Source organism: Lygodium microphyllum, chromosome 14 (genome assembly GCF_053477565.2).
Source record: "Lygodium microphyllum isolate KBCC chromosome 14, Lygodium_microphyllum_v1.1.10, whole genome shotgun sequence".
In the NCBI taxonomy this organism is placed as follows: Eukaryota; Viridiplantae; Streptophyta; class Polypodiopsida; order Schizaeales; family Lygodiaceae; genus Lygodium; species Lygodium microphyllum.
The window spans coordinates 130,669,836-130,695,937 of NC_141148.1; the positions used below are offsets into that span (position 1 = coordinate 130,669,836).

Here is a 26,102-nt window from a genome sequence, read left to right on the forward strand (position 1 = left end):
CCAACTGGAGAGATGTTGCGTGCTTGAAAGATCTTTGTTGGTCGTTGTGTATTTTGCACTACATGGGATGAAACATTGCTTCATCTTTTAGCCTCTTGTCTGGTCAGATTTGGAGTTTTATTTCTCGCGTGTGGCTCTCGGCAACTCAACTCCGGATAACAGGCCGTTCATGGATTATGGGAAAGTTGCCCTCTGTGCCTTCTTTGCATTCTGATTATTCCTGCCTTTTCCATTTCCTTAGATGGATTGCCTTGTGGCATATTTGGCGTACTCAGAATGCCTTTTATTTTTGATTTGGTTTCGAGCATCCATGGTCATGTGGCCCGTGTTCGAGGTTTAGTGCTATGGCACATTTCTTCTATGGTATCAACTGACCTGGTTCTTCCTGACATTGCTGCCACCTAGCTCGTTCTACTCCAATTGTGTGATTTTTTCTTTGTGTTGAAGTCCTGATAGTCTTTTGTCAATTTCTCTAATGACCTGATGGTTTGATGTAACAGAAATTAAGAGATCTAGAGAGAATGCTGACTTGATGGTCTGATGTACATATTTACTACTTAATTCAATTATCTTCACGGAGAGAGAGAGAGAGAGAGAGAGAGAGAGAGAGAGAGAGAGAGAGAGAGAGAACCTGGATAAAATATCTCCCTAGGTAAAGAGAGATCTTGTGAGCAAGTGCTTACAAATATGTTTCCTGGCATTAGAAAAATTAAAACTAGTTGTATGAGCATATCGTGAAGAAACAACTTTATCTATTGTATAAATGTGATTTAAACAACCAATCCAATTGATTTGACTCGTATAGATAGAAGTTACATACGTTCTGTTTGACAAAAACTCTTCCTTGAGAGATCTGAAAAAACAAAAGCCATGTTGAACCACAATATGAATAATAAACAAACTAAGAACTTGAATTATTGAAAGCACAAGATGTGGAGTTCAACTACTTTTTAGAGTCTAGTTTCAATAAGACAATAATATCTAGATTGTAGTGTTCATATACAAAGTTATAGAAGGAAATGCCTCAATGTTTTTGGATTCTTCATTAGAAAATTCTCTTTTGACTAGATGAAAAATTGTTAGCAAGACAAATTACTTTTCAAAAGTTAGAGAAATTAACAAGGGAATTTTCTAGAGTATCACTCAAATATGTCGTGCCATGTGGATAGAACACAATTGTTATATTTAACCATCTATATGGAAAACCACATTTGGCGCAATGTTTTAGTTTTTAGAAATGGATAAAGGTAAGAGTTATGATAAAAACTAGTGAGAAACATTATTTTTAAAGCTATAACTTAGTTAAGGTGGGAAATTTTTGGGCGAGCTTGTTTAGGTGAGCGTTTAAGTCTATTTAAAGTTAGATGAGTTTTTGGAATAAAAGATTGCTGGCACAATCCATGAAAGTACCTCCTTTTTCAAAAAGCAACTTATACTTACTATCACAAAAATACTTTGAAAAATATGAACCCATATAAAACATAAATTGTTGTAGATAACTAAATGCCCTAAAGAAGAAAAGATTGTTGGCACAATCCACGAAAGTACCTCCTTTTTCAAAAAGCAACTTATACTTACTATCACAAAAATACTTGAAAAAATATGAACCCATATAAAACATAAATTGTTGTAGATAACTAAATACCCTAAAAAGAAGCTCAAAAGGTATTAAAAACTTAGAAATAATTGTAAACATGACATAGTTTTGCTAGATTATTAAGTCCTTGACAATACATTAGCTGAGATGTTATGAGAAAAGATCAATAATAGATTTAAATAAAAACTAGTCCATGAAAGTTCATCCATTTTGAACAAATAACTTGATGTTACAAGTAGCCCGTTTTGGGATCGACTCATGCCTACACTCACAGAAGTTTGATGGTGATCTTCATTAGGATACTAGGGCACTTTTTACTCTCCGTATGAGAGGTTTTTTCCCTAGATTTATTTCTTTTATTTTATGTGCCTATGTTACACAATTTTAGGCACTTATCATGTTTCACACTCTTTGGGTGTGAACACCCTCTTACAACCCTAAGGTTTAAGGGTTGTACTTTGTACTTGCATAACACACTTCAGATTATTGCATTGGGTGTCGTGCTCTCACACTCTACACTGTCTACTGTACTCTCAGCTGAGCATCGATCTCTTCTTCCTCTTTCATTTGGTATCAGGCTGAGCCTCAGCTCAACTGACCTCATAGCCATCATCTCCAGCTCCTCTGCCATTGTCAGTAGTTCCATTGTCACCAGCAAAGCCACTAGTAGGCCACTAGTTGCAGTGCATCGGCCGCCCTGTCACGACACGCCAGCCTGCTCTGCCAGGCAAAGTTGTTACCTGGCCTGTAGCACGACACCTGCCCCCTGTTCGTTTCCTACAGTGCTTTGTCCTCACACTCCAGCCCACCTCACCAGGCAAAGTCACCGCTTGGCCTGTGGCCTAGCTCGCCCGCCAGCTGCTCCGACTCTTGTGCAGTCTGTCCGTCCCCTACACACAGCTTGCCTGCCTCCAGCTCGACCTCCAGCTGCACCTACACCACCAGGTCCAACACCATAGCTCAGAATTGGAGGTAAAAGATTAAAAAAAAAATCAAATTTTAATTCACATTTACTTCTCAGGAAGGGGGTTCTTGCCTGGGCAAGCATTCTCAGTTCCAGTACGAGTGTGGGACACAATTACGGCAGAGTTTTTGTTGCTTTTGCATTTTTAGTGCTGTAGAGCATTTATTGCACCTTCGATAGCATGCATTTCAGAGAGTTTTGACAGTGTGCTTAAATTGGCTAATTACAACAAAGTACTTGCTGTAATTTTTGGCTATTCTGAGATTTTGCAGGTTGGTCAAGCTTGAGACATTGCTCTCTGATTAGCATAATTTATCATGGCAAATCATGTTGGTCTAGCTTGAGGCATGGCTCTTTTGCGCTCTCTAATCACCATCATTTATCATGGCAAATCAGGGAGGTGATGTATTTACTTGCGCATCCAAGGAGGATAGGTTGGATGGTAACAACTATTTCCTTTAATCCTTCATGATGAAGAATGTGCTGATTGCGAAGAATCTTTGGGATTATGTTAGCGGTGAAGAAGTTAGGCCCAGAGTTGTGGCTCTTGCTACTCCTCTAGGAGGGCGTGGACAACGGGCAACTCAGCATGTTAAGCCTGCTCTAGCTCAGCTTCTTCCCCAAAGATTAGTAGAACAAATGGCATGGGATACAAGGGATGCACAGGCTTTGTCTCGCTGATTGCATTGGCAGTTTAGCGGTCTATCATCCCTCACATTCGGTCTGCAGCTTCTTCACAAGAAGCATGGCTGACCTTAGAGCAGATGCTTGCTAGAAAAAATAAGACACACATCTCTTTCTTGAAGAAAGAGCTTGAGACAGTGAAGATGGATGAGGGTGATTCTATGCAGGATCATCTAAATAAAATTCAGGACTTGCGTGAGCAACTTATGAATGTAGATGAGTATTACTTAGATGTGCAGTTGATATCTGCTACCTTGAATTCCGCCCTCCTACTTGGCCTTTCATACGGCCTTGAACCTCACCATGAAGATTCCCCCACAGCCACTCACTTTCCTTCAGTTAGTCAGTTTGCTCTTAGAGAAAGAGTAGACACGAAAGAACAGTGGTGTGGACATTATAGCCTCTGAGCAAGCTTTTATGGCAAGGCAGAAGGGCAAGGGTAGCCAAGCAAAGAATGCTCCGCAGAGCTCTGGGACTCCAAGCACTTTACAAGGCAATAAGAAATAGGGGGGACACACAAGCCAAGAAGGGCAAGTACCACTATTGCAAGAAGCTAGGACACTACATCATTGAATGTAGAAAGTACATAACCGAGGAGAAGGAGGAGTCAGGGATGTCTGTTTCAGATGCACCTTCTACTGCTACTAAGACGTCCTTTGTTGCAGACATGGACTATTGTTTTTACACATGCAGTTATGACTCTTCTTGGGCTGATAGAGCATTTAGCTCTATTGAGGATACGGGCACATGGTTTTTTGACAATGGTGCTTTTGGGCACATCACATCTCGCACAAACCAATGGTAAGCCTTACGTATATGTAATCATGTATGAACATAAAAAAAACACTCGTACCCAACACAAGGTGTAAAATGGTGTTAAGGCCAGTTACACACCGGGCAAAACTTCCCACTTGGCATAAAAATTGTCCAAGCATTTGTTTGCATACAAACTAGGCCTCTAACATCAACAAATATGATTTGGCCTATTGGTTGGCTCACTAGTATTGATCACCAAAGGCTCATGGTTGGTAGAGGCATTACTTGCACTTTTCGAGAACTGTTTGATTCCATCATAAAGAATTAAACATGGGATTGTCTTTGCCTGTTGGGAAGAAAGCCATTGGTACAAAGTGGGTCTATAAGCTGAAAAGGAATGCAGATGGATCCATTGACAAATATAAGGCCATGCTTGTGGCCAAGGGTTACACACAGAAGAAAGGCATTGACTATGAGGAGACATTTACTCCCACATCTTGCATGACTACCATTAGGTCTATGGTTGCTTTGGCTTCCCATTATGGATGGACTGTGCATCAGATTGATGTAAAGACTGCATTTTTACATGGGGAACTTCAAAAAGTGTATGTACAGCAGCCCATTGGTTTTGCAGTTAAGGGATCCGAACACTTGGTCTGTAAGCTGAAAAAGGCTTTATATGGTTTGAAACAAGCTCCACAAGCTTTGTACGCAAAGATTGATGCTTTTTAACCCAACCAAGGGTTCATAAACAGCTCAACGGAGTCTACCCTTTATGTATGTAAAGAGGGGGGATCCTTGCTGGTCATATGTCTTTTTTTTTGTACAAATAAATTATGGCTAATTATATTACTTCAAAAAAAACCTAAATACAAGGAAGTGCTTATGCTCAATAAACTAGTTGGAGCTGATGCAGAGTCATAGATATATCAGATGTGCAAGTCTCTTAGGGCGGTCATGGTGTATCACCATCTGGGGCTCCTCACTTGCATCACGAAAAACAAGTCATGGCCGCCCCAAGTGCATATGAAATGACAACAGAGCTCTTGACGAGCCCTGGACTCACCCTGCACCTGGTTCCATCGGCCGTGGAGAGGGAGTGGATGATGGAGGTCCAAAGCTCTGCTAAGGTCGCATGTACTGAAAGTCTCTCTTTGCCAAAAGCCTCCTAACATTGCACCTTCCAAATATGCCATCCAGTAAGACTCCCTATGATCTCCCATACCTTAGAATGGTCTACTGTGGGCTCCAGTACTTGGCGGATGGGTAGAGCCTCCAAACCGACCATTGCGCACGACCCTGCCTTAATAATGAATATCGTGTCCTACATCTTGGCCTCATATAGAAGGTGACGGCCCTGGTTGACTGCCTGCTAGCAGAAAGCTCCCCATGAGATACATCCAAGGCTGGGTGCTATACAACGAAGCATGCGGCATGCTCCTCTCCACACGAGCTGCGTTGTTTCACACGACCAAAGGCAGTGCTTTGGGGTTTCTAGAGATTGCTGTGTGCAACGCTTACAACCTCCTTCCTGCATCTAGGGTAGCCAACTTCCCACCACCAAGACTCCATGTGCCACCAGCCATAAGAAATACGATACCCTCCTCGGCCTCCAGCTATACCATAGGCGGCGCTAGAAGGTTGGTCGGAAAGGCTCCGTGATGCTGTGCTCTGCCCAGTGCCTACTACGTGACGACGCCCAATCCATGTCCTCCTACATCAGTACATGTCTGCCAATCCTCGTTGTGTACTCCAACAATCTCGGTGGCTTCTTGGCGATTGCAGTGGCCGGCCATAGCCACTCTCTCGGATCCCACTCCAGCTCATCAAGTGTCCCTACTAGTGAGAGTCTCGTTGAGGTCCAATAAAGCTTCTGTACGATGCTCAAGAGAAGAGGCATGTGAAATCCTTATGCAGTCATTGCTCTAGCTACCTAGTGCCACGTACCCAAAATACCTAGTGCTACTCTACAAAATATCTCCATGGTCATCACGAAGGCCCTAAAGTTATTGTCATTATCATCTAGATAGTGTTGGTGACAACAAACTCCATGTCAAGAAGCTCCTCAAAATCAAGGATGGGTAACTAGATGTCTTTGATATATGTAGAGTTGTCTCTTAAGAAGGAGCTCATGGCCTCTACTACAAATAAGAACAAGAAATGGGCTACTGGACAGCCCTATCTAACAAATCTTTGAATGTTGAATATGTATCCTCTCTCCCCACTGATCATAACTTGGCTATGTGCTGAGTAAAGAGCTGCTATTCCCCTAACCCAGTGCTTTGGAAATTCTATCCTCAGCATCGTGCCCTCTTGGAGCACAATAAGGTCTTAGTGATATCCCAATCCACTTAGTGATATGCCTTCTCAAAGTTGAGAAGGAGCACAATAAAGTCTTGGTTCCTAGAATCAGTGGATTCCGAGAAAGTGACGATTGATCACCTTCACAAGGATCTTAGATGTAGTTCCAAGAAAAGGGTTCGGTCTTCATTGTGTGATCTCTAGTTTGTCTCCGTTATCTTTGGGAAGGAGGTGAATCAGTCCCTCGAAAAGTCTCTCTAGCATAATTGTTGTGCTTTTCTCTCTTGAAAAGTTGAGATGAGGCCTATGCTAATCTCTTCTCTTCTCCATGTTTGCCAAGTTCACTCCATGTTCCTCCCCGCCAACCCTACTATCTCGCTGGTACGTCAACTTTTGACACGGCCTGTACGAACGGTTTAGCTCGTTCCAGACCCTTGGAGGAGGTGAAACAGCCAGGGAACATTCCCTGTCGTTCCCTAGGCCGTTCCTTGCCGTTCCCTGTTTGGAACGGACGTTCTAGGCCTATTGACCAAAAATTTACATTTTTTCACGTTTTTTCTTTTTGCTTGTATCACACTCCTACCACATGTTCACCCATCTCCATCACCTAATGTGCACACAATAATCTCTCTCTCTCTCTCTCTCTCTCTCTCTCTCTCTCACGCATGCCTGTGATATTCTGGCACCAACGCTGGCTCACATCTTTAATAGGGCAGTTTGTGAGGGATTTCCAACCTGTTGGTCAGACCATATTATTGTGCCGCTCTTTAAGAGTGGAGACCCCGCGCTACCTAGTAACTACCGAACTATCATGATTGGACACATGCTGGCCAAGATATATGGCTCTATCGTGGAACAAGCGTTGAGTGAATGGGCCGAGATGCATGGCCTGAGGTCAAAAGGCCAGGCTGGCCTCAGGAGGGGATATACAACTCTAGACCATATCTTTACGTTGAGGGCAATCATTGAAGAAGGCAAGGCATTCAAGAAAAAGATCTATTGCTGTTTTGTGGACTTTCGCAAGGCCTTTGACACAGTGCCACGTGCTAGACTCATGAAAAGAATGCAAAACATTGGTGTGCGCGTAGAGATACAGTGGAGTATCTATGCCCTATATGAGACAGTGGCAGGCAGAGTACGAACACCTGAGGGCATCTCAGATACAGTCAATAGCACCATTGGGGTGAAACGTGCTGTCAATTGGGCTCTTCTTGCGACTATATGGTACATTACTTCCTATGGGCATTCTCTAGGTCATGCATCAGCTAGGTGAAGTATCTTATTAGGAACTTTATTTGGTTGAGAGGAGATGGGAGCCCAACCAGAGCGAAGGTGGCTTAGGATTTCATCATACAACATAAATCTAGAGGAGAATTGGGAATCATAGACTCAAATAGTCAAAGCAAAACCCTATTGGCTAAGCTTATTGTTGGGGGTCTAATTCCAGGTGAGGAGACCTATAAGAAACTTTTGATAGGGAGAATTTAGGCTATGAGACCTAAACTTAAGGAACATGGCAGGATACATCACTTTGTATTGGCATTCATGCATCAGCTAGGTGAAGCACCTTATTAGAAATTTTATTTGGTTGAGAAGAGACAGGCGCTGACTAGAGCAAAGGTGGCTTGGGATTTCATCATACAACTTAGATCTAGAGGAGAATTGGGAATCATAGACTCCAAATTACTCGCGTGCACAATGAACCTAGGGACACTATCATAGATGGGAGCAGATTGCCAACATCATGTTTGGTACATCTAGAGCACAAGATGCAACCATGTTACTGACCTTCAGGATGTATCCAAAGAAAAGACTCTAGTGTGGAAAGAGATCATCCACACTCTTTGAGGGAGATGGGAGAGGATATTGGACAGCTCTAAGAGGATGAGAAAGAAAAGAGAGGCCTTCTTGTGAACATGGGACTCAAGCACTTTCTTCCATATTGTGTCCCTTAGATGGTTTGGCTTTATAGCCCACATGATTGGTTGTTAACACAACTATTGTATTTTGTGATGTACTTAGTTACTCTTTGTAGAGTTTCTTATACTTTGTATTTTTCCTTAGGTTTTTCCTTGAGGTGTTATTAATAGAATTCTCTTTTCTTGAAGGGGGAAAAAAAGATGAATCAACAATTGATTAGTAGGAGTGTGCCCCCAAAAAGCTTGCTGTACTAGAATATCTCCCAAAAGCACGCTTAAAAAAGCTCCCAAAAAAATAAATAAATCCATTAAGTACATAATAAACACAAATCCTATAACCATCATATGTAGTAATAGTGGTGAATGGGTACAATAAGGATGTTTGGGACAATGCTATGTGAGGGGTATTTATTGAGATTCAAGGCTACTATGAAAATTTAGGCTTCTAAGTTACAAGGATAAGAAAAGATAGTGTGATTTTGAGGGGTTGGAGGATTGATTTAATGCACATTAAATCACGATTAGTGCACACATTCAACCAGTCGCGAGATTAAGGAGATTAGTGCACACTTCTTGCCACTTGGACAATGCTCCCCACACACATTGGGCTGACACCTTCTCACCAATTCGCTTTACTCCAAACACAGTTTGCATGTAGGGATAAAGTCACATCCCTTCAAGTGTCCTCATTGGCTTATAGAGTGCGATTTTGGGGGGTTAGAGGATTGATTTCATGCACATTAAATCACGATTAGTGCACGCATTCAACCGGTGGCAAGATTCAAGAGATTAATGCACACTTCTTGTCACTTGGACAACGCCCCCCACACACATTGGGCTGATGCCTTCTCACCAATTTGCTTTACTCCAAAAACAAAGTTTGCATGCAAGGACAAAGTCACATCCCTTCACACGTCCTCTTTGGCTAATAGAATGGTTGGACATCGTCCCCCCATTGGCATTCTTAACTACTCTGTCTAGTCGGCTCTTATTGGCACCCAACTAGGGCCACACGAGTGGTATCCCTTGGAAATGAGTGCTTGAGGCTCTAGTTCAGTTTATCTGAGTTGATGGAGGTAGCACTTGCTACCGGCCTACTCGATGTCAAATCTTTATGTGAAGTTGTGCAATGGAAGAACATAAAGAAGGAGAGAGAAGAGGAAACACAAACTGCAACGAAAGAAGAGAATGGAAGAAAAAAATCTGCACTAACCTCCAAGAGAACACTAAATACAATGTGGACTAATCATTCCCTGAACACAACCCAAAGTGTTAGTAAGGGCATCGGATTAGGCTAATGATAAAGAGCACTAGATGATGGAGAAGTGCCACCAGATGCCTAAGAATGCTGAAATTTGCAAGACAATGTGTTCCCACTTAAGTGGGTCAACTATAAATAGCTATCGGAGCCAAAAATCGGCCAACATCATCATAATGGGGGCAAAAAAGATGGCGACCAGGTGATCATTTGACAGAGGAAATGTTGGTCGCTAGAAAAACTTGTTGCCTCACTATTGCTAGGGTAAACACAGCCTCTAGCCTTGAAAAAGAAACACACTAAGCTAGATAACTAGAACAACTAGTATGAATACACTAAACATGATTGAAAGTGTAATGCACTGAAACGCATGCTTCAGAAAGAGCTGCCTCCTCCATCAAAACACATGAAATGATAGATAGACACAATATTAAAGCTCCTAATATCACCATCTCACTCGTATTGAGGCTCACAAGCATGAGATGATTGCACATGACACAAATGATAGCTAATACCCCTCTTAAATCTTGGATTTGACTAAAGGCCAAAGAAGATGGAATGGATTTTGTTGAGAAACCCTTCACCCTTCACCTGCAGTTTGCGTTTTTGCGTTTTGCGTTTAGGGTTTGCAGCCCCAAAAAGGGGCGCCATCCTAGACTGACTATGCCTATTTATAGGCCACTCTCTCATTCATTCACCACGGCTGATTCAATCAGTTCGTCACCTCTTCTCTCCAGCCTCTCCACTACCCTCACACCCCTTGAGGAGGACATTGCGGTTCGTGGTTCGTGGCTGTCTTCATCATCTTCCTTGTGCTACGGCACCCTTGTTCCCTTGTATCACATTCACTCCATGATTCAGGTCTTCATTGTTCCATTCATCAGAGTTTCTTCTCTCTTCCCTTCTGTTCTCCGTGTTTACTGAGTTCACTCCGTGTTCCTCCTTGCAAACCCTATTGTCTCGCTGGTACGCCATCTTTTGACATGGTGTTAGAGCTGGATCTCCTCACCTAGCAGCGAAGATCCTCCATTACAGCGAAGGCAAAGACCGGTGGTGAGTTCGGCATCCACTTCTCTTCTTCTTCCGCTACATCAACATCTCGTTTTTGCAGGTTTCAGGTGTTTTTCAGCTTGTTGCCTGCACCCTTTCGCGGAGGACATTGCAGTCTCAGCTGTCCCTTGCTATCATCTACAGTCTAGCACCTGTTTCCAGCCTTCCACCCGCAGTTTGCAGCTGTTTACAGCAAAGTGACTGTTGCTGATCACTCTCCATTTAGAAAACAATCTCGTTTTTGCAAAATTCAGGTATTTCAGCTTGCTGCCCACACCTCGGACGCGGAGGACATCGGAGTCCAAGCTGGCCATTGCTGTCTACAATAGTCTGGCGCCTGTTTCCACCCTATCACACACTGTTCGGAGCTGATTTCAGCATTTTGACTGCTGCTGCTGTTTTGTTCTTGCGTTTTTAATCTTTCTCTCTCTTTCAGGCTGTCCTGCCTACATTTTTAGTCTCTCTCTCTCCTACTGCCTGCGTTTTTAGTCTTTCGCCCCGCCGGCCCTCGTCCCCGCAGAAGACACTGGTCAAGGGATACTACGCTGCCATTGGAGGGCCTTGCCCCGCCGCTTTAGCCTCTCCATGCTAGACCGACCCATGCGGAACATCTTAGGATGAACACCCTAGGAGCAGTTCCACACCGCATTGGGAGTACCTCTAGATTGTATCTAGTCCAGATATCATTTTGTACCTACTCAATTTAGTTCAACATAGCATAAATGTTAGCTTCACTGGGACTTTTGAAATCTCCCAGACATTTGTATGCAACATTTTGGTCTCATAGGCCAACTTGGCCTGTTGAAGATGTTAATATAACTTTCTTTCTTTCTTTCTTTCTTTCTCTCTTGCAGACTGTCCTGCCTTCGTTTTTAGTCTTTCTCTCACCTATTGCCTGCCTTTTTAGTCTTTCTTTCTCCTCACCTGCGTTTTTCTACTGGTTGCAATCTCTTACTGCTGGTCACATCCTCCACCCACAGGCAGCTCACATCTAGCCCTTCCATTGCCCTCCCACCCCTTGAGGTGGACATTGGAGTTTGTGCTTCACACTACCCTCACATCCCTTGAGGCGGACATTGCGGTTCATGGTTCATGGTGGTTGACCTTTTCCTTCTTCAGCAAGGCATACTGGAATCCATGGCTTCTTTACCAACAGATGACCAGACTACTAGGTGCTCCTACTGTGGCATCACCGGACATACCACCGATGCTTGCCGACTTCGACCTTTGCTCCCCACCCCTCTAGAGTACATGAGTCTTCCACCAGGCACTCCTTGTGCCACCTCTCTTTTCTGGGCCACAGAGATCGTTTTGCATAGGCTATCAGAGTACTATGCTCAAGGCAATAAGACGCATCCAATGCACACTAAGTCCTTTCGAGCACATGGAGGATCGATTGGCGCTATGACCTCTTGGAGATCGTCGCAATGCCAGCGGCACTCTTCTCCCACTTATTTTCAGGTACAGCGGCTTCCACGACCTATGGCTCTGCAGTCCGCTCCACTGAGAGACATTGATTGTTTGATACCGTCTCCTCGTCAGTCCGCTCCTTCGAGAGACAGTGGTTGCTCGATTCCTTCCTCTTCTTAAGCTACCCAGTCCGCTCCATTTGAGAGACAATGACTGTTGCCCACCTCTTGCTTATTCCGAGCTCCACCCTTTTCCACTCTGGACTACTCAGGTTTGAGAGGCTACCTCTGGGAGCTCTTCGGCACCCCCCAGATACCTTCTTGAACATGATCACTAGCACTTCCTTCGTCATTAGATATTTCAGAGTCCGTGATCCATGAGTTTTTGGATTCCCTATCTACTTCAGAGGGGGATTCAAAGGGGGATGTTATTTCTTTACTCTCAGAGGGGGCATCTACTTCTTCAACTTCAGCGGGGACCCCTCCACCTCCCACCTCAGAGGGGGAACCTACTCCACATGAAGTTCTTCACCCATCCTCTATTTTCTTGGGGTGGCTGTCTTCAACTAGTCATCTCTTCTACTGATACCAAGGATCTTCAGCTACCACCTAGATTGGGACCTCGGAGGTTCAACCGCGACTTGGTGACGAGGCCTTCATATTCCTTCCAACATGGATGCACGGAGCTAGTGGCTTCTCTCCCGAGGTTGAGTTTCGGGTTCTCCAATTCACTCTGTCTCCTGTTCTTTATTGCAGGTTTCCTTTGCGGTGGAAATCTTGGTTCTTAGGGATCCTCTACATCTTCTTGCCTTGGTCACTTGGTCAACATGGAGCCACCTCTTGAGATCGAGTACACGCATATCCTTATGGTTCTCGGCACCACAAAAAGTCCGACATTCCTCCTATGAATTGCATGTTTTGATCATCTTTGTACTAGGGCGCTTGGGCAAGTGAACAATTTTCCAACGAGGGACATTGTCCACCAAGTGGCACCTACTGCATGAGCATTCTTCCGTATGTAGCACTGCATCTCCACCTCACTCTTCTCGTTTCCCTTTTTGGGCCTGAGAGGGGGTGTTGAGAAACCCTTCACCCTTCACCTGCAGTTTGCGTTTTTGCGTTTTGCGTTTAGGGTTTGCAGCCCCAAAAAGGGGCACCATCCTAGACTAACTATGACTAACTATAGGCCACTCTCTCATTCATTCACCACGACTGATTCATTCAATCCGTCACCTCTTCTCTCCAGCCTCTCCACTACCCTCACACCCCTTCAAGAGGACATTGTGGTTCGTGGTTCGTGGCTGTCTTCATCATCTTCCTTGTGCTACGGCACCCTTGTTTCCTTGTATCACATTCACTCCATGATTCACGTCTTCATCGTTCCATTCATCAGAGTTTCTTCTCTCTTTCCTTCTATTCTCCATGTTTGCTGAGTTCACTCCGTGTTCCTCCCCGCAAACCCTACTGTCTCGCTGGTATGTTATCTTTTGACAGATTTGAGGGTAGGAAAAGGAGTGCCAAAGTCTGTTGATGTAGACAATCGATGAAGAAACCCACATGAGCCTAGGAATCCCCCTCTGGAACACAAAGGGCCAGGAAATCCATAGCAATATCACTTATATTTCCCCCCTCTGAAAGGGATAGGGGGATATGAGGGGAACCACTAAAGGAGATGGTGGTAGATGGGATGGAACCTATGGGATAGGTGGTGCACAATCAAGAATGAGTGTTGCAATAGACAATTACCTCGAAGGACCCTTCAAAATGGAAAGGAAATGGAGCTTGTATAGCTTCCTCTCCAACCAACTTGTCGTTAGAATGGCTCTTGCAGAAGAATCTTGAAAAAAGATGGCTTGCTTGATGAAGAGAACTTGGGTACCAAGTCAAGCTAGGCCATGAACTAAGAGGACATGTCACATGGTTCATGGATTCATGTTGAAGTCTTATAGAGGCATGGATTGTTATTGATTAATTATAGTTTGTATATTTAAGTAGTTTTTAATCCATGGCATTATGTTTTTTATATATTTATGAAATTTGCATGATAAATCATGAAATATGATATGCTGTGTATGTAAATTATTGGTCTACTTATTGTTTGCTTAGATTTTATATACAATGTAGAATCATATGCAATTTGTGTTTTGTTGTGGCTCATGGGACTTAAAAGTACATTTATATGTGTTTTATTGCCAAGACCTAGACTCACACCAAGCACCCCACAAGTACATGTTCTGCATAGCTTTATACAACTTTCGCGAATGCCACCCACTAATCACTTGGGTCAATAAGATATTCACTCTCACTTAATTAACTTGCATTTCATGTGTACCTCATATGAGCACAACTTAATAATTCAAAGCTAAGCATTAAAAATACAAGTCCTCCTGATAGACCTTCTGTGAGAAAAAGACAGGATCGAAGCTCAGCATAGAAACTCAGTAGACAGTGTGAGAGTGAAGCATGACACCCAATGCAATAGATTGAAAGAGTGTAGACTGAAAGTACAAGGTATAACCCTTAAACCTTAGGGTTGTGGGGGGTGTTCACACCCCAACATGGTAAGTGCCCGTAAGTGTATATCATAAGCACATACGAAATAATACCATAAGTTTGGGGGAGGGAAAAAACCTATCCTATCGAGAGTAAAAAATGCCCCAGTGTGTCTTACTGATCACCGACACTCCAATATGAGCGTAGGCATAAGTGAGGCGTGAGTGAAATACCCAACAAACCACCTTGGAGTGAAGAGTGATCAAGAGTGCAAGGATCATCCACCACCAAAGGAGATCAAATTTAAAGCATTGCGAAATGCTTCAAATTTGTCACGAGGAAGAGCTTTGGTGAAGATGTCTGCCACATTACTGGTGGTAGGACAATAGACAAGGCTGATATCACCTGCATGTATCCTCTCTCTGACAAAGTGATAATGTATCTCAATGTGTTTCGTGCGTGCATGAAACACTGGGTTCCATGCCACTGCAATAGCACTCTGACTGTCAATGAACAAAGGAGTAGGCTCCGTAACAGATACATCCAGATCAGCTAGCAAGCGTCTAATCCATACGCATTCAACTGTGGTAGTGAAAGCTGCCTTGTATTTAGCTTCACATGACAATGTGGCAACAATGGACTATTTCTTGCTAAGCCAAGATATGTAAGACGAACCAAGAAAGAAACAATTGCCACTAGTGGAGTAACGTGAATCATAATCACCAGCCCAATCAGAATCACTGTAAGCACGTAACTGTAGTGGTCCCCCCTTGGCATGAAGCAATCCAAGAGATCTAGTACCCTGCAAGTAACAGAAGGCACGCTTGACAACTTGCCAATGTGACATGCATGGCTGATGCATATATCTGCTCAGGGCTGAAACTGCAAACTCTAATGTCCAGCCTAGTGTTGCATAGGTAAATAAGACATCCAAGTGTTGGAGCACATGTGTGTATATCAAACAAATCACTGTCATCATGTAATGACAGCTTAAGTTCAGGTTCCATTGGTGTACAGATTGGCTTGCAATCCTATAAGCCAAACTTCTTAAGAAGTTTACCAATGTATCTTGACTGTGATAACCCAATACCTCTAGCATCATGTATGAGCTGAATGCCCAAGTAATAATGCAAAGATCCGAAGTCTGACATGCCAAAAGTTTGCTGCAAATTTTGTTTAAACGCTGAAATCTGATCAGCATGTGTCCCTATAAGCAAGAGATCATCAACATATAGACAAATGATCAGCATGGATCCCCCCTCTTTACATACGTAAAGGGTAGACTCAGATGAGCTGTTTATGAACCTTTGGCTAAGAAAGAAAGCATGTATCTTTGCATACCAAGCTCTAGGAGATTGTTTCAAACCATATAAAGCTTTTTTTCAGCTTGCAAACCAAGTGTTCTAATCCTTCAACTGCAAAACCAATGGGCTGCTGGACATATACTTCCTCATGAAGTTCCCCATGTAAAAATGCAGTTTTAATATCCAACTGATGCACAATCCATCCATAATGAGCAGCCAAAGCAACCATGGACCTGATGGTTGTCATGTGGGAAGTAGGAGCAAATGCCTCCTCATAGTCAATGCCTTTCTTCTGTGCATAGCCTTTAGCTACAAACCTTGCCTTGTATTTGTCAATGGATCCATCTGCATTCCGTTTCAGCTTGTAGACCCATTTTGTTCCAATGGCTTTCTTCCCAAATGGCAAAGACACCAAATCCCATGTTTGATTCTTAGTGATAGAATCCAATTCAGCTTTCATTGCTGCCATCCAATGCACACTCTATTGTGCATCCTCAAAACATTCGAGCTCATCATCATCAAGGGTGTTTGCTGCCATAACGAACTCCATGGTATGTGCAGTATCATGCATACGAGCTTGCCTTCTAGTAGGACCAGCCATGGGTGCATCCATGTGACTATCTTTCATAGTCTGTAAATACCATCTAGGCATTTGTCTTGCCTCCTGACTGAGCATAAGCTCTTGCTGAATTTCGATTTCAGCACTTTGCTGAATATTCAGATCAGCCAATGGCTGATTTTCTGCATTTTCCAAAGGAGCAGCTAGCTGAACATTGAGTTCACTTGCTGAAACTCCAGCTAAATCACCAAATGTAATGGTTAGCAGCCCTTCAAATACATCACGGGCAGCTTGATATGTGTCTAAACTAGCCAGGGACAATTCTGATTTTTCATTAAATAGTACATCCCTATTGACAAATACCTTTTTAGAAACAAGATCATAGAGTCTGTAGCCTTTGCTTTCAATGCTATAACCCATAAAAATGCATTTGATAACCTTGTTATCCAGCTTTTTTCTGAGTACCTTTGGAATGTGTGCATATGCAAGGCAACCAAAGGTATGAAAGTGTCCAACAAAAGGTTTCCGGCTGTTCCAAGCCTCAAAATGTGTAATTTTCTTCAAAGCTTTGGTGGGGCATCTGTTCAAAACATGGCAAGCACACATGACGGCTTTCATCCAAAAGCTGTGTGGCAAGCTCTTTGCCTTCAGCATACATTTGGCCATCTCCATGAGTGACCGATTCTTCCTCTCTACAACCCCATTCTGCTATGGAGTATAAGCAGTGGTGTACTGATGGACAATGCCCTTTTGCTTCAAAAAAGAATTCAGCATAGAGGACATGTATTCCCCCCCTCGGTCCGAACGAAGAGTTTTAATTTTACAACCAGACTGGTTTTCAACAAGTGCAATAAAAGCCAAAAATGCATCATACACTTCTGACTTTTTGACCAAAGAGTAGACCCAACAAAAGCGAGTAAAGTCATCAATAAAAGTCACAAAATAGTAACATCCTCCCAATGACTTTGTCTGCATAGACCCATATACATCTAAATGCACTAACTGCAACCTATTGTTGCTCTAAAAGCAACATCACGGGGAAACGAAAAACGATGCATTTTCCCCAAAATACATCCATCGCACAAGTGCTCAGGAGGTCTCTTCAGTAGAGGTAATCCATCTAACATCTGCGTATGCTGCAAGAGCATCAAGCTGCCAAAGTTCACATGCCCCATCCTAGCATGCCATAACTTTACTTGTATCATAGCAAGAGTTAAAGTGAATTCCAAATACGTTGATTGATCAACTAAAAGAGCATCCAACTCGTATAACCCATGACATAAAGCACCTGTCAAGCCCAAGGTCATTTGTTCTTTCTCTCTCACCATGCATCTATCATCATCAAATGTGATCTGCAATCCACAACGTGCCAAAGAAAAAATAGAGAGCAAATTCTTCTTTATGCCTAGCACAAATAAAGCATCGTGTAGGCGGAGAATAGAGCCATCAATGGCTATAAGCACAATCTCCCCAATACCTCGAATAGGGCATGATGCATTATTGGTACACTCTATAGACTTGCCCAATGCCAACTGGAGCTGCACCAATAGAAGCAAATAAATCTCTGCGAGATGTAATATGCCTCAAAGCACCACTGTCAAAAAACCAAGTGTCTGCATCCTTAGTAGAGCTAAATGCTCGATCAGCCCAAGAAGTTTCATAACTGCATGTGTAAAAGCAATAGTCCCTGTCTGCAACAAAGGACACAGACTCAATAGTAGTGGAAGGAGTATCAGAAACATACACTCGTGACTCCTTCTCCTTTGCAATGCGCTTTCTTCACTCAGTAATGTAGTGGCCTGGCTTCTTGCAATAATGGCATTTGCCCTTTTTAGCTTGCGTATCCCCTTGTTTTTTATTTGCCTGTGATGTGCCAGAAGTTCGAGAACTTTGCGGAACATTCTTTACTTGGCTGCCTTTGCCCTTTTGTCTAGCCATAAAAGCCTGCTCAGAGGCTATAGCATCCACACCACTATTTCTTCTTGCTTGCTCCTCCTCTAGAAGCAAACTGACTAATTGAAGAAAAGTGATTGGCTGCACGGCAATCCTCATGGTGAGGTTTAAGGCCATATGAAAAGCCAAGTAATAAGGAGGTAATGAGTTCAAAGTGGTAGATATCATCTGTGCATTGGAATAGTACTCATCAATATTCATGAGTTACTCTTGCAAGTCCTGAATTTTGTTCAAGTGATCCTGAATAGAATCACCTTCATCCATTTTCAATGTCTCTAGCTCTTTCTTTAAGAAAGAGATGCGAGTCTCATTTTTTCCTCCAAACATCTGCTCAAAGTTAGCCAAGCTTCTCATGAACAAGTTGCTGAACGAATGTGGGGGATGATTGACTGCTGAATTGCCAATGCAATCAGTGACAAAGCCTGTGCATCCCATGTATCCCATGCTTTTTGAGCTGCTGTTCTTTGGGGCATGGGCTGAGGTGCTCGTTGTGCACGTCCTCCTGGAGGAGGAGTAGTTGGAGCCACAAATCTAGGTCTAGCTTCTTTGCCACTAACATAATCCCAAAGATTTTTGGCCATAAGTACATTCTTTATCATGAAGGACCAAAGTGAATAGTTATTTCCATCCAATCTGTCCTCGGATATATAGGTGAAGACATCTTCTCCCTGATTGGCCATGATTATCAATTACCAAAAAAAATCAAAAGAGCAATCTCGAAGCGGGACCAAACTAGAAATCTGAAAATTCCCAGAAATTGCAGGAAATAACTTTTTGCAATTAGTGTACAAAGGTGCACTCTGTCAAAACTGTCTGTAATGCACGCAATCCAAGGTGCAATTAGTGTTTGGCAACACTATACCAGTAAAATCCCCAAAATTTCTTGCCTCAAATTTGTTCAAAACAGTCTTTCAGTGATTGTAACTGTGGTACATATGCCAATGTCCTTAAAAAACAAAAAAACCCCAATTTTTTTTATGAATGTGTCAAAAAATTTGAATCCAATGTGCCCCTGATACGCTTTTGAATGCTATGCTTGCTGCGTAGGAACCCCTGCCTCCAGAAATTTATGCTGGAACTAAAAAATTAAAAAAAAAAGTTTACCACAAAAATCATGGGTTGATTGGTGTAGATTCGTCAGGCAGGTGTCAAGCGGCTATAGTCGTTAGGCAAGTGGATCAGCCATGGACCGTTCGGCACAAGAGTCATCTAGCAAGCACTGGCGAGGCGTGCGACTGATGACGTGAGGACTCTCGAGCGGGATGTCGTAGGCAAGCTGGCGGGCGTTAGAGCTGTGGACGCAAGGTCGAAACGGTGCAAGGCAGGGGCACAGTTGACGGGCGAGAACAGGAGGCGTCAAACAGGTGGACGTGACATAGGGTGGACAGGAGGCGTGACAGACGGCGCTTCTGGATGTGACGACTGCAGGCAAGAAGCGCTAGTGACTATTAATGGGCAATACTGGCGAGCTAGATACTGGTGGGCTTGACGTCTGGTGGGTGGCGTGGCAAATTGGACTGGCGGGGCAACAGCTGACGTCTGACGCTTCAGAGACTGTGACTGACGGGCGTGTTGTCAGGACACGTGAGTGAAATACTCAACACCTTCACCTTAAAATCCTTGTAGTCATCCTCCATTGCACTACCAAGCAACGAAAGCAAACTAATACTGAACTGGAAAAAAGCACAGGCATCATAGTCAAAGAACATCGGCCGGCCATTGCTATTCTTCTATGCTACTGCGTAACTTATTCTAAGATTTCCAGCTCACACAACTAATCCATAACTAACCAAAAAGGAATTCTAACTATTGTCAAAACCACTGTGGATGCAAAGTGGTCTAAACCAGAAGCCATAGTAAAGCATAAACCATGGGTATACTATCAGTGGCATTGCATAACATGCTGGTGTCCATAGAACTCAGTAGAATACCTTTGAGAACTAATGATCGTACACTGAAAACCAGCAATTGATAATCAGACTTTGATGATAACAAACTGAAGCATGATCCAATGATGCTCTCTTGATAATATGATGCAAATGTACAGTTTTCAAGCTGTAGTGAAAACCATATGCATCTGCATATAGACTATAGTGACTATTACACTGAATAGTGATCTCTGGGAAAACATACTATCAGCAAACACTACCTTTTTTCAAGTAAAATGTGGCTGATTATATTACTCAAAAAAACTGATTATACAACGGAGTGCTCATGCTCAACAGACTAGCTGGAGCTGATGCAAAGTCACAAATGCATAATGTATATAAAGCCTCTCAAGGTGGTCTGGGGGGGATGGGGGCAGGAAGCCATGGGGGGGGGGGGGGGTATCGCCAACTGGGGCTACCTGCCTGCATCACAAAAAACAGGTCCTGGCCACCCCAAGTGCGCATGAGGTGACAATGGAGCTCCTAACGAGCCTTGGAATCGCCCTGCACTTGGTTCCATCGGCTGCGGAGGGAGTGGATGATGGAGGTCCAGAGCTCTACTAAGGTCGACTGTACTGAAAGTCTCTCTCCGTCGAAAGCCTCCTGACACCGCACCTTCCAAATATGCAATCCAGTAAGACTCCCTATGATCTCCCATACCTTTGAGCAGTCTGCTATGGGCTCCGGTACTTGGCGGATGGGTAGAGTCTCCAAACCGACCACTGTGCATGACCCTACCTCATAATGAATATCGTGTCTTGCATCTCGGCCTCATACAGAAGGTGACGGCCCTAGATGACTCCTTGGAAATAGAAAGCTCCCCATGAGATACATCCAAGGCTGGGTGCTATATACAATGAAGGATACGGCATGCTCCTCTCCACATGAGCTGCGCCTCCTCACATGACCAGAGGCAGTGCTTTGGGGTTTCCAGAGGTTGCTTGCTGTGTGCAGCGCTTACAACCTCCCTCCTGCATTTGGGCAAGCCAACATCCCACCGCCAAGCTTCCATGTGCCACCATTCATAAGAAATACGACACCCTCCTCGACCTCCGGCTATCCCATAGGCAGTGCCATAAGGTCTGTTGGAAAGGCTCCGTGATGCTATGCTCCGCCCAATGTCTGCTACGTGACAACACCCAATCCATATCCTCCTGCATCAGTACGTGTCTGCCAATCCTGGTGGTGTACTCCAGGAACCTGGGTGGCTTCTTGGCGACCGCAGTGGTCGGCCATAGCCACTCTTCTGGATCCCACTCCAACTCATCAAGTGGTCTGCCCTCCCAAATCCAAAGGCGCCACTCCCTGAGCTCCTTCCAGAAAACATAGGGGTCCCGTTACCATGTCTTCCTCTGAAGGCCCACCACCCGAATCCTCCTCCACGAAAGGCTAGCTATCCCCTCATCCTGCTGCCCTCTGTCAAGGGTGAGACACTCCCCCTCCTGAATGGCGAAGAAAGTCCCTTGCGGCGTGCCACACCCACCCTAACTGCCACCTGTAGGGGGATACCTGCTGGTGAAAACCTAGCTGCCCATACCTCCCTGGGCTCTATCGGCTCTCCTATCGGGGGAGCAAGACACTCCAAAGATATTGTTGTATCAATCTCTCTTCTCCTCAACTCCACTCCTCTCTGGCAGCCTAATACTCGCTGCAGCACCTCCTCATCCGCCAACTTGTATACCTCTCGCCATGTCTTGATGGTACGAGCTGGACTAGCCTTCCAACCAGCCTCCTAACCAGCCCACTGGATGTGGGGGCACTCGCAGATCTGTGTCTCTACCCGATCTCTGACCTGGGGATTCCAGATTATCGACTGACGGTCTGTCTCCTCCTGGCAGCCTCGGGGGTTGTGGATTAGGGCCTTACGAAGGCCTTGCCACACGCGGAGTAAGCTATGTAGGAAAGGTGATCTGGGCTGACGTGAAGATCCATCTTAGGTACGGCCTCCACTCATCGCCAAGCCTCGGTGTGCAATCTTGAAGGCCCACCTGCAATAAGACCTTTCAGGTCTGCCCGCGTAATGTGAGACCGCGGACAATTAGCTTGCCCAAGAGGTCCATATTCTGATACTCCGGGTCAATAATCCCAAGCTCTCCCTCTGACCGATGCCGTATGATGGTCGCCCATGCAACCTTGGCCTTGGAATCCCTGGAGCCATCTGACCTTGACCACAGAAAGTTTCGCACTAGGTGGTGAAGCTCCACTACGCATGATGAGGGGAAGCACCAACACGAGGCGATGCACCAAGTCATTGCTAGGAGGACCTGGTTAACCACCAGGGCTCGGTTGGCTAGTAAGAGGTGTGCCGTGCTCCAGTAGGTCAGTTTCCTCCGAATAGAATCAAGGACAGGAAGAAACTGTTGGGCAGGAGTGATGTCGAGTCCCTCCTGGAACCCTAGGTACCAGATGGTCTGTCCTCTGCTCACCCATCTAAATCCCAGGTGGACGCCCCACTTTGTGCTAAAGTCCCGGTCTATGAGAAAACCAACTAACTTTCACCAGCCAATTTTCGCTCCCGTTGCAGAACAGAACACGTCAAGAGCCAGCCTCACTCTCTAGCATCAACTCATCGTCCTCTATGTAGAGTGCTATATCATCTGCGTACTCTAAGTCTAACAACTTGGTCTCCTCTCTCACTAGAAGTTGGAGGCCGTGTAATCCGCTCACACGTGACCTGAGGAAGTGAGACATCGCCTCTGCAAATAGTAGAAACAGGTATGGGGCTAGGAGGCAACCCTGTCGAATAGATCTCTCTAGCCGAAACTCCTCCCCTCGCCTTCTGTCTATGAGAAACATGCTAGTGGCCGATCTGTAAAGGGTGAAGATCCCGCGAATCCAAACTTGGGGGAATCCCAACCTCACCATGGTGCCCTTTAGGAAATCCCAGTCCACCCTGTCATAAGCTTTCTCGAAATCCAAGAGTAGTACTGCCAGTCTCCGCCCACTATGCTGAGCCCACTCTGTCGCCTCAAAGAAGGTAAATACATTGTCTAGGATGCTCCCATCCTGGACAAAGCCTGTCTTTGTGTCATGGATGATGTTTGGAAGCACGGGGTGTAGTCGCCTACAGACCATCTTTACTAGTGCCTTATAGGCCACTAACAATAAGGTGATTGGTATCCACTGGGAAAGCTCCAACCGGTCTCTCCCTTTGGGGAGAAGACTGATAAGGCCTGTTGAAAGACTCCCTGGCATCTGTCCTGAAGTGAAAATCTCCTGAAAGGCCATCAATAGGGGGTCCTTCACCACTTCCCAGTAGGTAATGAATAAGGCCTTAGAGAGGCCATCCTCTCCCGGGCATTCCTGTCCATTCTATGTATGGAAAGCCTCCTCTAGTTCCTTCTCTGTGAGGGGGTTAGGAGGGAGCGTCCTATCTCCTCTGTGACGAGGGATGGGATGTGATCCTAGACCTGCTGTCTACATCTCTGTCCTCTAGCTGAAGCTCTCCTGCTGGAAAAAGAGCATGTGATAGTCGGTGGCAATCTCCATCACCTCGTCTGGGCTAGAACGAGTCCTCCCATACTAATCCCAAAGGCTACGTATCTACTCTCTTGCGGTGCCAGACTAGTGCACTTGAAAGAACTCCTTGCACATGGTGTCCCCCTTCTGCAACTAGAAGGCTGCTGAGGTTCGGAAAGAGAACTCCGAGTGCCTATACTCTAGGCCAACAATGGCTGCTCGCGTGCGCACCTCCTATGCGTGGAGGGTGGGATCCCCTGATGCCTCCTGCAGTAATCTCTGTGTGGCTGCAAGGTCCTGCCGGAGTGCTCTCTCCTCCTCCGAGCTCAGCAAACACTATCTTAGATACATGCTGAATACATTTGAGATCCACTATACGATAGAGTTGTCCATCACTAGAGGAGTGGAAGTGCTACCCCCCCTTGAGCATCAAGTAGTGCTCTAGACCTTTACTCTACTAAACCTGAATGAGCCCGGCTAAAGCTGAAATGTCTCTAGATGAAGATGCAACAACTGAGAGCAGTTTGACAAATCATTCTCTTCCATCCATTTAGCATCCATTGGTGAGTAGTCCTAAAACTCTACCTAATACCTTCTAGAAATCTTATTTCTAATTTTCCTTTCTTTGCATACCAAAATTTGCTCTGGTACTAAAATTTTATCCAGTTTCTCAACCTCTAACTGAATTTCAGCAGACATATCCTCATGCACATTACCATGAAAAGGCCTCAACAAACTAACATGAAAAGCATTATATATGTGCCAATGTGATGGCAGCTTCAGCCTATATGTCACATCAATAATCTTTTCCAACACCTGAAAAGGCCCAAGTGTGTGGGCGAGAAGAAAAAGATGAGCTAAATTCCAAACAGCAACACAATAGACAGGACAGTATCCTGATCCATTGTTGGCTAAAGTGCTAAAACTAGCAACTAAGACAATACCAATAGAACTAAGGACTATCCTGCAGGATCTATTGTTGCCTAAAGCACTAAAAATAGGGACTAAGACAAATAGAAAGTACTGAAAATCATGACACAAAGGCTGCTGATCATCAATGACATTTGCCAAAGGAGGAGTGCTTATGCAGCAGGCATCAAATGAAGTTTCAAAGAAAGGTAGCTACTGTAGATCATGCATGTGGGAGATGTCATGTAAGATCCTTTACATCACCTATGAATGATCTGGGCTGCAGTTATGAGCCTTCACACTGTAAGTGACCTTGCTGTACTTCTATAGAATTTTTCAGTGGTACATAAAAAGATAAGTGGATGGTTGTGGCTGATCAATTTTCTAAAGGGTGTTATTAACCATCCAAGCCTGGAAAAAACTCATTAGCTCCCGTGGCATTACCACAGAGAGGAACTTGAAACCTCTACAACAGTAGTTTATCACATATTTGGAAAGATGTGTCCTCAGGTAATCAGAGGATGCTCTTGATCACAACCGAAGCAGCAAAATATACATGGTCTTCATTTTCAAGTGTGCTCATTGGCTGTTTTAAACTGCAGAATTTTGACGTGCAGTGTGCGAGATACAGTATCTTTACAAGGAAAATATTAAATTTCTGTTCTCATCATTTCAAAAGGAAATACCGAGGCTTTTATTAATCAGACACCTTTGCTATCGATAGTTGTTTGTGCAGCAAATAAGATGTAAGAGAGGCAAAAGTACACATGTAATGATAATGTTGGATTAGAAAGGTAAAGTACTTGCAACTGCAGAAAGTGCAATCAACCAATCAGAGTCGAGTATGTATGACTTCAGGTCCCTCTGCAGTAATATTGAAGGAAAATAACCTGTTCAAACAATCTGTTTCACCAGTTAGCACAATGATTTCAGTACCACTGATAATTTGTTTTCTCTATCAATCACAAAAATATTCAAATGCAAAACTTTACAGGTTGATGTGTAAAATTTTACAAATTAAGTTCCAAACTAATATAGCTAAAGCTCTGTCAGAAGGTGCAGGTTTGGAGATTTGGAAACAGATAAGGAGGTAATAAGAAATTTGTGTTAGTCCACCATATGAAGCTTGGAGGTCACTAAACTCGTAAAGAATGTTTCCAATTGAAAAGTTGCAAAGAAGATAAAAGGTTTATGAGTAGGTCTTCTAGATGCAGTGCATTTCTGCCTTGAAATGGACAGTGTAAATACAGCAACTACAGCAAAGAGAAAACAAAGCACTAATACCTTGCCTGGCTGTGCAACATTTGGTAGTAGGTATAAGCTTTTTAACTCAAAGATTTATGGTTATAAGGCAGGCATCATCCCCACAACAAAGCAAGTCGATCAAGCCTCAAACTTTGCAATCATTAGCTAATACATGTATGGGACATTGATTATCAAAGTGTAAGGGAAGCATCAAAGCTTTTTTGAGAGCCTTTGCACATAAACCAACTCACAGTTATGAGCATTTAATACACCTTTCTTCTGTATCTTTGCACAGATAACTGCTCCAAATATCC

General features: G+C 44.1%; 1 protein-coding gene across 3 annotated transcripts in view; it reads right to left on the bottom strand.

The window, feature by feature from the left end:
* Positions 1–26,102, bottom strand: part of LOC148026114 (protein GAMETE EXPRESSED 3-like) — a 207,116-nt gene that overhangs the window by 24,207 nt on the left and 156,807 nt on the right. For all 3 annotated transcript variants that reach the window (XM_087693372.1, XM_087693371.1, XM_087693373.1), the window contains 3 exons: positions 25,347–25,433; positions 821–853; positions 632–694 (listed from right to left, as the gene is read on the bottom strand). In XM_087693372.1, the coding sequence (XP_087549498.1) occupies positions 632–694; positions 821–853; positions 25,347–25,433 (183 nt within the window). The remainder of the gene's footprint in view (positions 1–631; positions 695–820; positions 854–25,346; positions 25,434–26,102) is intronic.